Source organism: Bombus fervidus, chromosome 13, assembly GCF_041682495.2.
Source record: "Bombus fervidus isolate BK054 chromosome 13, iyBomFerv1, whole genome shotgun sequence".
NCBI lineage: Eukaryota > Metazoa > Arthropoda > Insecta > Hymenoptera > Apidae > Bombus > Bombus fervidus.
Window position 1 is genome coordinate 9306559 of NC_091529.1, and position 16990 is coordinate 9323548.

The window sequence follows — 16990 nt, forward strand, 5'->3', positions numbered from 1 at the left end:
TCCTATTAGCCAGCTCGAGGTCCTTGGTCGTGCTTAAACATGCGCTCGCGTTGCACCACGAAATTACGTAAGCTGGTGCATCGGAGGCGAGCACCAGTCCGTCTAAAGATATGCACCCTTGTGCTCTCGCTATGAAATAATCATATGGTTAGCTAATGGCAGCGCTGGGGTAGCGATTGCTCGGCTGCTGCGGCCTCCATAAGGCGCTTGGGGAGAATAATAAATAAATTCAATGTATTTGCTCGAACCCCTCCGCAAACATTCAATGATAGATCGGAATCTTAAGGGAGGGGGAGCGATGATGCATGGGCCAGGCCCTCGTAATGGTCAGACGTGCGTGAAGATCGCAAGATCGGATCTTTCCGTGCTTCTTCCGAATTGTCTGGCTATCGCGTAACTGGGCTACGCAATTGCGATCCGCAGATGGCCAATTTTCATTCGTATTCATTCGTAGCATAGTTTATGGAGTGACACCTCTTTCGTGTAATCGAATCATCCACGGTCAACTTTAATTTTCGAGATGCGTCAGTAGACTTGGCTCGTTCTTCGCTTAACGATTCGATTAATAAATCTCGTAATCGTCGATGAATCGATGGATCGTAAATAGCAGACTTCTGTGGTACAGGCAGTTTATACAATTTTGCAAGTTACAAATTATTTATTGTCCATTTTCAAGAGAATCCTTATCGGCAATCAGATTTTGCGGTATCGTTTACGTTGCGGCGGAATCATCGAAGGCTAGGAAAAAAGAAAATTAAATAATATGTGGGTCATAGGACGGTGTTGTTCGTCGGTTCTATCGACTTTGCGGAATGCCAAGCAGCACGAATCGGAGGCGGATCAACCCGCCCGAGCAGAATTATTACATCCTGCAGCAAGGACACGGTCCCCTTACCGACTATCATTCGTGTTATTATAGGTTAAGAGGGTGTAGCTACGATTCGAGCGATTCTAATCCATGCGCGCATCTCGCTGCATTTTATTAGCGTATTTACCGAATCCCTCGGAGTACCGTCGAAAGTATCGGTATTATCGGCTGTTCGTGTTCGTCCATTACGTTCGTCGCTTCTATCATCGGAATGACGGAGCTTAAGCGCCTTTGCTTTTATACGTATCGATGAATTATGCAACAACAATGTGAATCAGTGTTGGTCCCAGCGTCCCACAGTCCGGTACTTTTCCACCCGCTTTATTAATATCGCTATATTTCGTAAACAAGTGAAATTTATTCCCGGTATTTGCCGATGTACACCTTTCCGGTTAACGAGATAGAGGGACAGAATTTCCATACGTTTCATACTTAAATTAAATATCGCAAAGAATACGTAGACGTACGTTACACGTCTGTATAACGTGCCACGAGTCCAAGTTCGAGGTGTCGTCGTCATCCTGACGCCTTTCCAAAGCTCCCTCCTTCGTAGCCTCGTAGCTTACAGGTCCACGCACATTCCATTCTTAGCTTTCTCGCTTAAGCGTCGCTTTAAACGGACGTATCTTCAATCGCGCGTAATTAATAGCTAGCCTAGCCCCTGGAACAAGCCGAATCGTGACATATCAATCGAGCAACTATGGCGGCGGGACCGTTTCATTATCGAGTCTGGAGCAAGGGTTGCTCCTTCTTTCGAAAAGTCCCCGTGGCATAGAGAGCGGGAGTCCGCGGAAGTGTGCGTGTCGAGTTCAGTGGCGTCGGATTAGCTTGCAGCTAGTTATGATTAGAGGAGACAGTTGGCCCTCCACCGGACTACTTCATATTCGAATGCTGATCGGCGGCAGGCGAGCGTAGCCCAAGCATGTCGGTGTTTCGGTGGAAAGGGGGCGGCGATAATACGCACTGACAGCCGCGCACCCTCGACAACCCGGTCGCTGGGGGGTCACGAGTGAAAGGAAGGGCGGATGGGTGCCGTACGAGAAAAGAAAAACATATACAACAACCCGATAGAATGAGCATCGCATGCGCCGACGCTTGTTCCCTCTTCTGTCGGCTTGTGCGCGCAGAATTACCCACTGATGTTATAATCCTCTCGTGTTACGCCATCGCACATGCTGTCCTGTAAGCAATACATTGTTTTTTTTCTTCTGTCTCTCTCCCGAACGCGCCTCTTTTTGCCTGTTACATCCCCCCGCGACGGTTTATGACGCCAAATCTATCGGAACCCATATGCACACTTTGCCGCCGTGAACGAGAGACACGGTGTCGCCTGTTCTCTTGTATACCGATCGGTGTACACGGCGACAAGTCTTTGTTGAATCGAGACAACCGGAATTAACGAACGATCGACGTAACGATAACGTTACCTCGGTGCGAATGAACGTCGTCAAAGAATCGAGCACATCGACGAGTGACTAACGCGAGGTGACAGCTGCACTCGCGGCTTTGTTTTAGAATCGTTAGTCGAGAGTTTAAAGTCTCATTCGCCGACGCTTTGTACTTTTTTCGAGTTATTTCTTAATAACCTCTTGTCGATTTGTACGCTACCCGCCCATATATCGTTGCGTTTGTTAACATAAACTTATTACGATAAAACGAGTCGTGATTTATGCTTGCCAGGGTAGATTACACCTGGCTCAAGCCGCTACAAATAGCAGAGTTAGTAACAATGTTAAACGTTATCGGTGTTTCAGGTACTTGGTAGCAGGTGGATTGGTAGACCGAGTGTATCGTCACAGTCGAGCTTTGATCGAAACCGACTTTTTCGTGGATCAGGATCACGAATCGCCAGTTTTGTCGTCGTCGTACGATCTACTTTATCGCATCTGTTGCCATTTAAAGAAATCAACGGATCAAGATGTGGGAAATATTCACGAGGGCAACAACAACGTCGAGCAGACCAACGTCGAGTCGCACCTTCTCTCGACGCTGGCCTCGGCCGAAGCTGCGGGGGCGATCGGTGCACTTTACGCTGCAGTTGCACTCACACCGCAAAATCAGAAAGGATCCTCTCCGACCCCTAATCAGATTACGGTATCCCAGCCTATGAGGATTCTGATCGTTCGCAGCCTTAGGCTACTTAAATCGATCGCAGGGCTCAACATTCAGAAATTACAGGTAGGTACTTCAACGTATCTTTTAACCGTTACTGTATATTCTGTTCCTTCGGTAGCGTAAAATTTGTGCAGGTAAAATTCGCTTTAATAAGGTAGACTCGAAAGGAACATCGATCGAGAGTGATTCATCAAATACATATGAAAAGCCTGTTCGTTTGTTTTAAAAGGGAAGGACGAAAAGTATCGTGCGAGTGTTAACAAGCGAGGAAAGTTTCCCTGGTCAATAGGACACGACGTTTAATTAATTAACCACCGTTTGATGTAGGGGAAAAGACAAAGGATCCGCAATTAACTCCTTCGCTTTGTCTCGCGTATCAACTGTAACCTTTGTCGTGCCACTCTTTATCTTATACTAACTGCAAACTTTGAAAATGTAGTTTCATCCTATCGATCGAACGGCGTTAATCTACGTTTCGATCAGCATTAATCTAAGTCTGGAGAAACTGAAATTTTCCGCGGCTGCAGAGATTAACGAAATTTTATCCGGAAAGTAAACTTGGATCGTTGTTCTCTCGATCATCGTATCCTCTTTATTAGATCGAGTACCGCAGAAAGTGCAATAGAGATATTATATGTATATATCGCGTGTCGTAGGGGTTCGCCTGTCAAGATAGAAAGGTCTCCCGTGTAGTCTGCAATGGTCGAACCACGAATTGAATCGAAAGCTCGCGCCCCCGTCCACAAAAACCATAAGGGCTATCCAGTGTCCCATTGGAGAGCCTGCTGAGTCTCATGGGGCACCGCCTCGATTATCCTTGTGGTCCACGCAGCCGGCGTTTGTCGAAAAACCAACGTTTATTATCTATTCTCTTTGACTTTCTGACAACCAAGTCTGGCTGTTCTTTAATCTCCGCGGGAGTCTGTCTCTTGTTTCAAAGAGATTCGTCTCGTTGCATAGAGGCGATGGTTTAAGAACATTTCCCGATACGTTCGACGTCTGTTAATCACCTAATCGCGCGATCATTTCGCAACCAAGTTCCGTGAAAATTTTGAACGAATTCTCTCAATTAGATTGCAGGCAATTTCTTTCAGAACGCAAATCTTCTGATTTCAGAATCTCCTAGGAGCAGAAGGTACCAACCTGCAATGGCGACTGATAGCTAGTCATGTGATAACCCGATTATCACGAGATCCAATATCGCACAAGTCGGAAATTGGATCTGCGCAGAACACTAGTGGTACTTACATCCTGTCAGAACTGTTCCAGGTTCTAGGATATTTTGCAGTTAACAACCCGGAAAATCAGGTAAGCCTGCGCTCCGAAAGCGTTCTCCGAATGAAAGTCATTTCGCGCAATTTCCACGACATACGTGTTTCTTAGCGTGTAACATTAGGCGAAATAAATTCTCCAAGCTCGTAAACACGTTGGACGTCTACCAACGAGGTCGTTGCAATCTCGAGCTCGATTCTGAGAAAGTTCCCAAGATCATCTCCGGAACCGCAACGATTCGGCCGCATCCCCGAACCGGGGGAAAGCAAAGCTGGTAACACGCATAAATCGTGTAACGAGACCGTCGTTGCCTCGGATGGTCCCCTCGCAATTTACCAGCCGAATCGGCCGGCAGTTAAAGGTTAAAAGCGTTTTTCCGCTAGTTTCCCCGTCCCATATCGGATGCACTTTCGGCAGGCAAACGCAGACAAGCAGCGGACCTTCTTAAAAAAGGCGGCGAAAGACGAATGCGCGACGTCGTCGGTGCACTCAACGCTACACATCCCGATGCATCCAGCACGCGCTGGATTGATGCACCCTCCTCGCCGGCTCGGCGCGGCCCAGCGCGGCTCGGCGCTGCGCGACTGCACGGGGCTGACGTATGGAATGGAACCGAGTAAATATATCTTAACTGCATTCGGCCGTATATTGATGGGAGGTCCGCTGAGTGTGTTGTGTCTAACAGCTTCTTCCTTCTTCGTCGCGTGTTACGGGCCGCATTTCACGCGAATGTACCGGGTGACTCGATCGCCCATTCCGCGAGTTGATGGATGATGGCTCGTGGTCCGGTTGGTTTTCGTTTCGGCGCTCGCTACGTTCGCCGTGGATCGCGGATAAATACTCGGCGTGTCACCGATCGATATTTTCATCGATAAATCGCGGTACTGGGATTTACTGGCAGAGTGGCGAGACGTTTCCGCTTGTTCCATGTAAACGATATATTCTCCTCCTTCGTGCGTCGAATGGCGCGGAACCTGAATACCTGAGGAACGATGTTTCGTGAAAAATATAGATTTAATTCGTTACTCGACAGAATTGTGTACGCGTGATATTTGTGGATCGTTTGGTAAAATAAACTGTTGCTCGGAGATTTTACGAATACCCGTTGAGATGTTTACATTACGGACGCTCTCTAACTACTTCGAACGAGATGCTTCTTGAATGGACTTCTAAGTTAAGACTACTCTTCTTCTTTTGATGCTCGATCGATCTATCCCTGAATTTAAAATCATCTCCTCGTTGAATACTTGATCGGATTTTCCTTTTAAAAACAACGTGTAGATTCGTGTTTGTTTTCGTCTTTCCGTGCTACTTCTTAAACGCTGTACACTGCATTAACACGGAACACCCTGTATAAATGGAAAAAAGAAGATATCACAACGTCCTAGATTTCACAGGTTCCAGTTTCTTATAATTCGAATTTCAAGATTCAGAATATAGATTTCGCAAGACGAACTTCATCGAGCATCTTCGATGTCGTAACTTCTACGTTTCTCTGTGTTCGTGAAAACATGCTGTCATTTTGTCGCTGCATATCAGCTAATCGTCTTCTCTGAATTCCTCCCGAATATTCTTGTAGCCGGTACAATTTATTTCTGCCTGTTTCAGTAACTTTATTGCCAAGTTCGTGAGCAAACGACAAACACGCGTACCTAACTTTCAAGACTGCTTCGGTACAGCTTTGTGAGTCTATAATTATTCGAACGGTTACGAATTTAAGGTAGACTACTTTTGACTGTTACCACGAATATTTCCTAATACCTATGCTATTTCAAGTTACTTTAAATAATAATCTGGTCAAAGATATTGCTCGAAATATCCGATGGTTGTCTCTAAGATACGAAATTATACTGGACTCTGACAAAAGCAAAGGGTAGCTCGGTTAACGAGAATTCTATAGCAGGAAAAACAGGTATGTCTAGATAGAGATTGTCGGTTGAACGTTTTTCCCTCGTATTCATCGAGATATTTCTAGTCACGGAACAGACTACACGTGGAAATATGTGGCGCCTTGGAGAACGTCGCGTCACCACGTCCTTCCCTTTCTGCGCGACTATCGAACTTCGTTTTTGAGATATCGGCCTCTCGGAAATCACCGAAGTATTCGATCTATGCCGAAGGATATCGAGAAGGAACGACTAGCTAAGATTAGACCCCGTAGGTACAAAGAGCATCTCGACGCGACAACCTTCGCCTATCATCAGCCTAATTGTTCTGCTTAGAGGACTCCTTTCCCTCTATTTTTAGTCGCCCCCTCGAGATATCAGGTAAAAATGCGTCGCCGTCAAGAGCAGAGGAATTGGAAGTCTTGTGACTCGTACGAAGGCTTCTAACGAACCGTATAAACGACCGAACACTTTCTTCGTATTAGGGTGAATTTTCCAGTCAAGCGTTCTGTACTTGTTATCCAAGCAGTTTGCTCACGGCCTTTTAAATACGATAAAAATACGTAGGATTCACGATCGTCGTAAATCTAGTTGGCGGTTTTATGCCGCGTAAAAATGATCTTTTAAAATAACGCACAAAATGGTACGCGGAGGAAAAAGGTTTACCATAGAGTAGCGCGTAATTTATCGGTGCAATGTATCCTTCGCTTGACGTAACAGAAAATTACAAAGCGATACACTCGTTGACAACTTATTTTTGACACGTTTCAGCGAAAGCGATAATATATATGTAATAAAAAATACACGTAATAAAAATTGGCAAAATCATCGACGAACAATTTTCAATCGAATCGCTTTGACCATCGTTCGTCGGTTCACCTCTGAAACGTCGTAAATCGGTGAGATCTTGGAAACGGATTATCAGCGCATTCGCCTGATCGAAATGCACACTTGGCGAATCGTTGGAGCATTACCAGAGGGTACGCGTGTAACGAGGGACGTAGGTGAGGAAATAAAAATTCGTAATGTGGGTACTTCCTGCAGGAGACCTTTTCACAGGTGCACAAACCTGTTCGAAGACACTCGTTGAACCGCAGATGTACGTCGCGACGTTCTCTTGTTCCTGGAACAAGAACTTGCCGCGTACCGACACCTGGATTATATAGGTGTGTCGTTTCCCACGATGTTTAAGCAAATTAACGATCTCGCGGCGCATTTGGCCCGCCGTAACTGATCATCTTCGTTCTGTGTAACGACCGTGAACGTACCTGTTCTGGCTAGTAGCTTCATGTGGGTGTTTTGCAATGGAAAACCAATCGTACGGCGGACCCGTCTGTTTGGAAGAATCGATTTAGCTATTCTCGTAGTTAACCGTTTGTGAATTCGATCGTAACGTTTGAAATCTGTTGCAGTTGATACTTCAATCGGTTGGAGCAGGACCAAGCGTTCTTCAGCAACTGTGTACTCTTCCATTTCCGTTCTACGGTGCTCCAGGATTGACGTCATATATTTTCCCGACACTCTTGGCAGCCACGCATCAAAATCCAGAGGCTACAGCAGTCCTGTCTTGCGAATTATCTTATCAGGTAAATCTCGTTTACTTCAAAGAGATGTTTACCGGTATCTCTCTTTCCAAATTATCGAAATTATCGACATTTTATGAAATTTTAACTCAACTTCATACCTCGAATATTTTTCCTTTAACAAATTCTTAAGACGAGAACGATATTTTCAATCGTTAACGTTAGAAGACTGGACGAGCGAAAGAGAAAATTACAAACAAACCAAATCAATGTTCTATTTCACAGCTGCTGGAGGAGTACAGAAATTCGGACGATGGTAAGCTAAATCCGTTGGTCCGTCTGCTGAAGGACTCGGTTGATCCATAATCGTCCCAATTACGATTCTATTAGTTGGTTTAAGTTTCTTCAAGTATCTTCGTTACACGCGATGAACTCCGTGGACGTAGTTAACCGCAGGACCATCGTTTCTATTCCGTTCGAAGAAGGTTCGGGGAACAGTTTTGAGAAAATTGTTGTTAGGTACGTCCATCGTTGGAAAGCTGTCTCGAGGCTGGTACTCGACATTGCAACGTATTTATACCGAATGCACGTGCTACTACATACACGGTGGGTAACTGTAAAAATTCGAATCGAATTAACTAAGAGACCAGGAGGCGAAATTTTTACCACGATCCTATCACTTTTAACAGCCGACCAATCGAAGGGTTTTTTTGCAGAAAGCAATAATTGCGAAGAAATGCATTCGAATGCATCTTTTTTTTTTTTTTTTATTCCTTTAAACGTCATTCGGGCGTTCAACTTTCAATCGCTATTGCGAAAATCAATAATGCTGCTAACGATCGTCGATTCGTGAGTTCTCCTCGGCGTCATAAACGCTTATCTTCAACGCATAGTGTAGAATCCTCGAGACGTTTATACAAATGCAAAATTTCGTACGATAAGCGTATATTCTTGTTATCGAAAGTCGTTGACGCATTGCACGCGTTGAAATCACTTCTATATGTTTCTTTACTTTATGCTCGCGTCTGTGATAGTTTTTCTTCTCCTCGTATGCTTATTCTAATGAAATTCTAACGTTCGAAACGTGATATGCGGCACAAGCTACGAAGTTCAAAAACGAAAGGAAGAGTCTTTGTTTTCTTAATTATTACAATTTGATCACATTGAAATTCCTTTTCCCTGACTTTTGTTTATCAAAGCTTGCCGATTATTTTAGCAGCGCTTTCAATATACAGCTTCGACGGTCTTCCTATTTTATATAGAGATAAATGAAATGTAAATAGCGACAAAACGTTCGAAAATATGTGCTCTTCTACCTGCGTACAAATTATAATTTCTCTCTGCGTAATTTGCTGAGCTCTAGATCGGTAAATGAAGTAGCAGATTTTTTTCGTGATCGACTCTTTGCTTCCTTTTTTGCGATCATTTCAGTTCTTCTAGTCGTTCAAGAATGACACTTTCTAGTCTTAGGCTTTTTCCTACGGACATTATTTACAACGCGATAGAATCATATTTTACACAGCTTTTCTATTTGCGTTATTAATCATATTTTTCCGTGTGACTTCATATTACATCACACGACAAAAATGATAAGCGTTTATTTATAAATATTATTTTCTTTCTTCCCGCAACTTCTCGGTTGTTAGTTCTAAGATATTTATTTCGGTTGTTTCTCGAGGCGAATCGTTTCTAAAATTATTTTCTTTCTTCCCGCAACTTCCCGGTTGTTAGTTCTAAGATATTTATTTTCGTTGTTTCTCGAGGCGGATCGTTTCTAAAATACTAAATGATGAAAAAATTGCGTTAATATCTTATTTTTGGATACTCGTTACGAATACAAATTTTATTAGGAAATATCTTGCTTAGACGAACGAGATAACGAGAAAAATTCATTTGTTTCTGTGCAAAAACTCTTCGGTTCCCTTTCGATTTCGTGATGGACGCACGTAAGCGAACAATTTTCATGCTTCAGACATCGTCGTTGATATTGCCACTTTACTTGATGAATATAATTGATATTAATTGTACAATCGTGAGTTAGAATTATCCGTTAAGAAAGTAAACTGATTATTTCTGATTTCGCTATTTCACCGTGTAATCGTTCGCTATTGCGTCGAAGATACAAAACTCGGCAAGTCCGTTTCGCTCGCAACGTTAACGAAGTGCAAGCCGGCGAAATACTCGTTGCCACGTTTTCGGAAATTCTCTCCACTTGCCGCGAAATATTCGACGCTTCGAAAGAAAACTCGTCAACCTTTTCGTTTTCGTTGCGTCATCGTTGAAACGATTTCCGAACGGATATTCAACCGAAAACATTTCACGGGACATTAAAACGATTAAAAGCGTGCTTTCGTTCCCGTGTTCCCAATTACAGTCGTTCGTGCATTTTTAGTCAAACAGCGTAATTGCCGTTGAAAACTGCTAAAGAAAAAAAAGAAAAAAAAAAAAATAAAAAAGGATCAGGTGGAAACGAGTTTAAAACGGACTTGCGTGTTTTTGAATCTAGTCCGGTCAGCGATTCGCAGGCTTTATAACCTTACGATCGTAATTATATTTGTACGTTTAGTACGTAGCGTATACTTGTTTCTCTCGTTTTCACGCGTGCCAATAATTCGTGCAAATGAACGTGTCTTTTGAACGGGCCTTTTAAACGTTTTTAGCTGTCGTGCAATGATCGAGCTACGACTCGTTAGAATTAGAATAACGTATCTCTGTGCGTATGTGAAACCACGTGAACCGTACCGAGACGATACAAATTTCTGCCCTTTTTACTCTGTAAAATGTGCCAAACGCAGTAGCCGATCGAGCTAACGTCAAAAAATAAAGAAAAGAACATTCTTAGATGTTAATATTATCGTATATCGGCGTTTTTGACACACTTTACATTGTAGAAATGCAGAAATTTCTGTGCGTATGTGAAACCACGTGAACCGTACCGAGACGATACAAATTTCTGCCCTTTTTACTCTGTAAAATGTGCGAAACGCAGTAGCCGATCGAGCTAACGTCAAAAAATAAAGAAAAGAACATTCTTAGATGTTAATATTATCGTATATCGGCGTTTTTGACACACTTTACATTGTAGAAATGCAGAAATTTCTGTGCTTTAAGGCGCACATCCTTTTTCCTGCTTCGTTTCGTTGAGATGAAGATCGTCACAGGAGTTATATGACAAGGATACGTGGTGGTGGTTCTCAGTTTCGTTACGACATTTTACCACGATAGTTTTCTTGCAACTCGGCCACAACAAATAAACGAATAAGAAAAAAGAAAAACGATAAACAGATCACGGTATAGCAATTTTGCTAATTGAGAACCATCCGTTTAAAAAATTCGTAAAGTTTCTTTAGCGGAGAATTTTTAGGATAACATGCGCTCTCGCTTCGTTATTTAGTGGCAATCATACTTTTCGCGAGTCTCGCATAAACGCGTGTACGTATTTAATCAAGATTGATTATATATGATAAATGTTTATTTATAAGAAATCGAAGGCATATTTTAATTTAAGTATACCAGCAACGCATTCAGCGATACACAATTTCCTTTTTCGTTTATCGTTGTTTCTCTTTATTTACACGTTTTACTTGCCGTCTTCTTTCGTTGTTTCTTGCTCCAATCGTTACTCGTTTTCTTTTCTGTTCATACCTCGCTTGTTCTCTGGTACATTCTCTATTTCTAACGGCGATTATTTCGAGAAAATTCAAATTTGAGGAAATAAGATGCGAAAACCTTTGATACTTCGTAAGACAGCACGATGTCTTACATTCCAGAAGATGTACATTCCATTCCACTACGCGTACAACTAAAAATTCATATCGAAATATCTAAAGTATCCGTGACTCGAATCCCTTATCTTAAAAGTTATCGATGAACGTTGTAATTTATTTAGTTGCAATTAGTAGAAGATCTTGCAAGTATGGTACGAGATCCTGTTTCTCGGAAATACGGGAACGAAACTCGAAAGCCAAGAGTTTGTTATTTATTAATAATGTTATTGCAGTCGTATTGTGACGCTGAATGGGTTGATATAAAATATTTATCGATATTACAAATGCAACGTGCTCTTCGAATAGATATTTATTTCACAACGATATGAATTTATCATAGTGCAATGTAAGATTATTTATTATCGAAAGGAGACGGACGAAAGTGAGTACTTATAAAAAAGGTACAGGTTTTCGTGGGTGCAGCGAACGCACTTGTGCAATGTCCTGCCAATGCAATTAATATTCAAGTATTATATATATATATATATATATTATATATACTGTATACATATATTTAGCGAATATTTAACTCTGTATTAAAGAAGGCAAGGATCGCGTAGGTTAACGCTATAACGTAACTTTTTCATGTAAAAGTTTTGTAACTCAACGGCTAAACTGAAAAATCTTATTTACAAAAGAAAACGTGGAAACACGCAGACACACAGCTGTGCCCCTATTTCTTCTTCTTTTCGTGTTTCCGTCGACTCTATTACGATTTATCGCGTTGATTTTTTCAATCGACGGCGATCAAGTTTCATTTCAACTTTCGATAAAATTGATTTCATTTCCGTCATACAGATAGATCCGAAGACGTTCTAATTCGTTTAAACAAGTTTCGTCTAAAGCCAGATTATTGTAAGTTGTTACAGAAAGAGAGAATTGAACTTTCCGCGATGTTGGGCGTGAGAGGTTGAATTTTATAGAACGACAAAGTTTTATACGAAATTCGACGTATGTATAATAAATAATCCTGCAATAAATTTTACAAGCTTGAATAGCTAGAAATAGGACCACTTTTTGGTCGCCGTTTGTTCGAGAAAGAAACGAACGCGTTATTTGCGACTGAAAAAATCTCTTATGGAATTTATCCTGTATACGATCGACAATAAAATGAAGAAACATTGAAGGTACGCTGCAAAATTATCGCCGATTTAGTTGCGCCTATGCGACGATACGGTGTACAAAATCAAGTTACATTGTAAAATGTTTCTTCCTCTTTTCTAATTTCTCTTTGTCTTTTTAAATCGGTACCGATATTCTTACAATATAACAAACGTGTCCTTACTTTGCCCATCTATAAGACGATTAAACGATCAAAACATGGTGAAACATTTGTCGTTTTCAGTCTTAAATATCGTGTTAATTCCTGTTGATCGATATGACGAGCGTTGATATCGACCGTCGCTCTAACGAACGAATCGAACAAAGGGAAAAATCGTGGAGAAAGGAGAATAAAAGTAAAACGAACGTTATTTTATCATCGCTGAAAACTAACGTTTAAGGGAAGATTATCGTAATCAGAGTACTCGCGTACCGTTTATATTTTCGAAGTAATTTAGCTCGATCGTCCCACGTAATAATACTCTTTCTTGTAAGCAATCTATGTAAAACTATGGCTCGGCGTTACGATACAAACTGAAAAAGAGAAAGCAGAAACAGATCGCGCGTAATACGAAGCGCGTACTTGGCCGACGCTGCGCGCCTGTACGAAAATTTCACGATCGATCGTTCGCGATTCCATGCCTGTTCACCTCGTTCGCCACGACGTGTTGCGATTAACTCGCTGATCGATCGAAGAAACAGAGGTCGAACGTACGCTTTGTAAGGTTCGCTAGAAGTAGGAACGAAACTGAAACTAATAAATTTCGACGAAGAAACTTTATCGTTTGTTCTTAAATAACCTCGTGCTTTTTCCCTTCCTTAGCAGCCACTAAATCCTCTAAACGAACATTTTGTCCCGTAACTTTTAAAGAGATACGTATTTCCTCGCGAGTGTATTCTTTAAAGTAATCTTTCAATCGTTCCTGCCTTTTTACCTAAACAATCGTCTCGCTCTTTTTAACGAACGTTTCCAACAATTTTACAGCGAATCTTACGTTTCTTCTATAACGTTCCGTTCAGTTCAGATTACGATTACTCTACCTGCGAGTTTAACGTTATCGGTCAAGTACAATCCCGCTTTGCCACGATTTTTGGTAATCTCGTGGAACGCTAACTGACGCCGCGTGACTTTAAATTCGCCGTCTGAACGAACATTAATAAAAACATGCTGTGTCGTTAGAACACGGTGTGTCATTTGCCTTTTATCCACCTGTCGAAACGTGATACGAGGTCGTCACTTGGTTGGGGGGCTCGGTTAAGAAAGTCCACGGAAATGGCTTTATTTCGACGTTAAAAGGAAACGAACGGATGAATAGACAGGGCAGAGGACTTTATCGGTGTACCGCGTGCCGAAATTATCGTAACATTACTTATTTTTATTCGATATATTTGTTCATAAGTTGATCGACTTGCCAAGTAGGAACGGCGCGACGTCATCACGAGCAAACAACGCGAAGACACTGGTGCTTACGCGTGTGCACCGAAACGGGCCGCGCACGAATGACGTATGGAGTGCATAGGGTAATCTTTTTTCCGGAGCGTTTTAGCGTGCCGGGGTCTCCACTTTTTCCCCGAGCGTAATCTATAGGCGCACTTAATACAGCTGCTCGTCCGAACAACTTCCCCGCAGCCTCTTTTTCCTCCTCTCGTCGCGCCGCGTTCTCGCGCTTTCCTCGTCGTCTCTGTCTCCTCTGTGTCTCTTGTACGCTGCGCTGTCTCTGGGAAAAAGAGGGACCAGGGGAAAAAGAGAGCGTCAGCTTCCACTTAGCGGCACCGTACGATATATCACGCTCGGCCGCTTTTACCCTGTAAATTGTGGAACCGCGTTTCGCGCACAACTATACGCAGCCACGTGCAGCGACGCCGCTTTCGTCGCTGTCGAGGAAGAAGCTTCGCTCTTCGCAGGCAAGAAGCAACGAGAGTACAGCGATCATCGATGATGTTTCGTACGTTGCTTAATCCACCAATTATTAAAATTATACCGATTAGCGTACGCGTGTTGATCTGCTTCGACGACAAAAGCGCAACGTTATTATTGTTACTCGCTCGATCGTTGATTACTTCGTTTCGTTAAGCTTAGAGATCGTAAACCCATCGACCTATCCAGCTCTCGTTAACGCGGCTGTTAACGGCAACCGATCGTCTATTTGGCACCGAACTGCCCGCTCTATCGCGTTCTCTTTGCTTGGAAGCCAACCTGGATGGATCGACCCGTATCAACTTGCGTAAAAAGACTACGGTTCTCCTGCTGCTGTAACGACGGACGAAACGATGGAAGAAGGAAACGTCTCTGGAAAGGCAACCGTCGAACGAGCGATTATCGGTCGAAAGAGGATCGATCGAGGAGACAGTGGCATTGCGCGTAATCGGCTCGCGCTATGCGAACTGTAGGCGAGAGGGGCGCGGGAAACGTTGGCGTGACGGGGCGCGTAATGACGCGAGTGGGAAGAAAAATCGAGTACGAAGAAGAAGCGACCGGCAGCTCGTTTCCGAAGAGAGAGAATTCCCGAGAATGGGGGCAATTTGGTTACCTGGTGGACGGACTGTTCCAGGTCGGGTGTCGATCGATGTTCATCCACGTAAAAGGGTGGGCGGTGGTACGAGGGAGCGGATGGTTAAAGGATAGTGGCGGCGGTCGGGGTTGTAATAAGCGTAATGGATATAGCAGGCCTGCACGCATGCCCTCGCCTCGCGACGACCAGCGCGGCGTGTTCACGCAGCAAAGGGTTGCTCGTATAATCGTGAGAACGCCCACCCCCGTCCGCCGCCTCTCTCCTCTCCTTCCCTTCCCCTCCCTGTCCCTCTGACCCTCGCGTGGCCCTCGCGTATCCCTCAACCTCGTCGTCTCTCAACCCCGGCTTTATTTCTTTCCGCTGTCCAGCGACACGGCGCGCGCCGTTATTTTCATTATGCCTGCCGTTTTATTTCGATCTGCCGATGCACAGGGGAAAAAACGCGTCCGCGCTCCAGGGCTCCTCGATATTCTGCTTGGAAAGAGCGACTCACCGAATCACCGGCCCAGGGGGGACACGCTAGGTGTTTCAGGATGAACGAAGATTAAACAGAGTGTGGTAAAAATAGCCGAGAATCGAACGTATTCGCGCGCGGAGAACGGTTTCGCGGCTGACTGACTTTCCGCACGATGGATTAACGGCAGATCGATCATTTTAACGAATACCGTTATGATGGTAGTTAGGCACGTGCATGTAGCTCGCGAGGAAACGTTAGCTCCAACTTGAGCGCGTCGCGTGGCATAATTTGCTAAACGTTCAAAGTTTCGGGAAAATAGGGAGACGAGAGGAAAGTTGGAAGAAGTTCAACACGACGGCGGAATTTATTTGCCGTTTTCAATAATCTAAACGATTCATCCTAAAGATATTAATAAAGTAGCCGACACATTGGTCGCGCCGACCTCTTCCCAGCGTGTTTCGCTTACTTTCGCCGTCGCTTACGTTATTTACACACGACCAACGTCTACTCGTACTTCTATGTATCAAACGTTTGTTAGATTTTAACGCTTTAAGACTCGTCACGATCGGTCTCGCGACTCGTAGTTTCCCGGTTTGGTCGACAAGAGCTGGAAAAAGCCGAGGCTTGGACATCCTGACTGCTACACGGTTCGAGTTTGCGGCGGTTTCCGGTGAAAAGTTGGAGTTGGCTAACTCAATGTACCGGTTCGCTGGGTCACCGGAAGCTTTTATTGTTTTACAAGTTTACCGCGGCTTGGCGGGGCCGACTGACCCTGCCGGTAATTCGATTGCCGAAGACGGTACTTTCCTTGAAGAGGTTTCGCTTCGTTGCCCTCGGTTATCAAGAACGACCGCTTTATCCTTCGATCGCACGCTCGCGAGAGACTCGACCCGAAGCGGTTTCAGGATTGACGCGTCTAAAACGAAACGCGATAGACGCACGGTGAAATTTTATTCTCGGTGACATCGTTCAAATCCTCGACGCGATGAAGCGTTCGCCGAGAATGTTCGAGCGAGAATTTGGAAATGATAAATAAAGACACCTCGTGTCTCGTGTCTCGTTAATCGGCGATTAAATATATTTGTAAACGATTTTCCATGCTTCGCGGATCTGCTGAAAATGTTTGGCCAAGTGGAGCCTCGACGTAAGACGCGTAGAACGCGTACGACGTTACACAGCACGCGATTGAAAGAGGAAACAAAGATAAAATGGAAAATCACTTTCTAGAAATAGCGATTCGTCGAGCTTCGGCGTTGAACGACAACGACGTTCGAGGACGCGTGATGAAAGTTGGCGACGCGTCTCGTGCAAGAGCAGGAGGCGAGATCGATTGATTCGCCGCTCTCCGTTTGTGTCCCGCGAAGGAAATAAAGCAAAGGGCGTGTTTGGTGTTTCCGTTTCTATGGACGCTTGACCTATTGTCTCAGAGGTTTAATTTTTGGCCCCTGCTCCGCACGACGTTCTTCTCCCGCGGCTCGTCCGCGTCTC

The 16990-nt window shown here is 43.9% G+C and overlaps 1 protein-coding gene and 1 long non-coding RNA gene across 3 annotated transcripts in view; one reads left to right on the plus strand and one right to left on the minus strand.

Annotated features, from left to right (window-relative positions):
- The window catches only part of Ssp3 (short spindle 3), a 29423-nt gene extending 19172 nt beyond the window's left edge, over window positions 1-10251 (plus strand). For both annotated transcript variants that reach the window (XM_072015287.2, XM_074112017.1), the window contains exons 12-15: window positions 2623-3046; window positions 4100-4291; window positions 7554-7727; window positions 7950-10251. In XM_072015287.2, coding sequence (XP_071871388.1) covers window positions 2623-3046; window positions 4100-4291; window positions 7554-7727; window positions 7950-8030 — 871 coding nt within the window. In that variant the 3' untranslated portion in view covers window positions 8031-10251. The remainder of the gene's footprint in view (window positions 1-2622; window positions 3047-4099; window positions 4292-7553; window positions 7728-7949) is intronic.
- The window catches only part of LOC141445870 (uncharacterized), an 85583-nt gene that overhangs the window by 1839 nt on the left and 66754 nt on the right, over window positions 1-16990 (minus strand). The gene's annotated exons all lie outside the window — the stretch shown is intronic.